A 960-nucleotide genomic window follows, 5' to 3' on the forward strand; every position below is an offset into this window, starting at 1 on the left:
AGGTAGGCACAGCCCAGTTCTTAGCTCCTAGGAGGCTTCTGGGCTAAGGCTCCACTCTTCTTGGACTGTACTATCAGGCCCCCAAACCGGGGGGGAGCTGCTAGGGAAGGACTGATTTCCATTTCAAACTGCATTCTGGTACTTTGTACTCCAGCACCATTGGTTGATCAATATTTAATGCTTGGAGATTCTGACTCTGCGGGAGTCATGTCAGGGGACCTGGGGAGCCAATCTGCTTGAGCTTCTGAGTGATAATTATTCATGGGCTCCTGCCTCTTGCTCTTTCTCTCGCACGGTCCCACTCTGCAGACTCAGTGCCTTATTCAGTCTTCTCTCTCGCTCTCTCCGCTGCTGTAGCTGGACCCTTCGCTTTCGCCACCGCTCAGCATCTGCACATCCCTACAATGGCTAAAACAGCAATGGGTAAGGCATCGCGCCTCGTTCTCCCTGGGCTCGACCTGGAGCCCACCTCTCACCTTCTCTCTTAGAGCTTTGAAGGCATTCAGAGATATTTTATAGAGAAAAAGACGTTAATGGTAAAACAGGAACCGAGAAGGACGAAGGCAGTTCTGGGGGTTTGGGAAGGGCAAAGAGGGTGTCTCTGGAAATCTAAAACTAAAATTTTCTTTTGAAGGGTAGAAGCAGGTAAGTTGCCCTCCCGTGGGTAGAGAATGTATTGTGTTTCCATGTTTAAAATTAGGGCTCAACCGTGGGGGGCAGGGAGGGGAAGGAGCTACCTTTACTGTTTGCCTTAAATGGGGTTAAGGGACATTTTGGAAAGTGCTTTGTAACATTCTTTATTTCTTCTCTAGTTAATAAAAGAAAAAGGGGAAGAGGAGGGAAGGTTGGGAAAGGAAAAAGAAAATGCGAAGTCAAATCGGTCCCTTCTAGGCTGTTTGAAAGATGGGTGGAGACGGAGGGGGGGAGGTGGCGGTTGGAGAACGGGACAAATTTTATTAT

The 960-nt window shown here is 48.6% G+C and overlaps 1 protein-coding gene across 1 annotated transcript in view; it reads left to right on the plus strand.

The window, feature by feature from the left end:
- Positions 1-232: 232 nt before the first annotated feature.
- Positions 233-960, plus strand: part of STMN2 (stathmin 2) — a 51,485-nt gene continuing 50,757 nt past the window's right edge. Inside the window, exon 1 of the mRNA XM_077774592.1 lies at positions 233-423. Within this exon, the coding sequence (XP_077630718.1) occupies positions 405-423 (19 nt within the window). The 5' untranslated portion in view covers positions 233-404. The remainder of the gene's footprint in view (positions 424-960) is intronic.

This window comes from Crocuta crocuta, unplaced genomic scaffold (genome assembly GCF_008692635.1).
Source record: "Crocuta crocuta isolate KB4526 unplaced genomic scaffold, BGI_CrCroc_1.0 scaffold81, whole genome shotgun sequence".
Classification (NCBI taxonomy): Eukaryota; Metazoa; Chordata; class Mammalia; order Carnivora; family Hyaenidae; genus Crocuta; species Crocuta crocuta.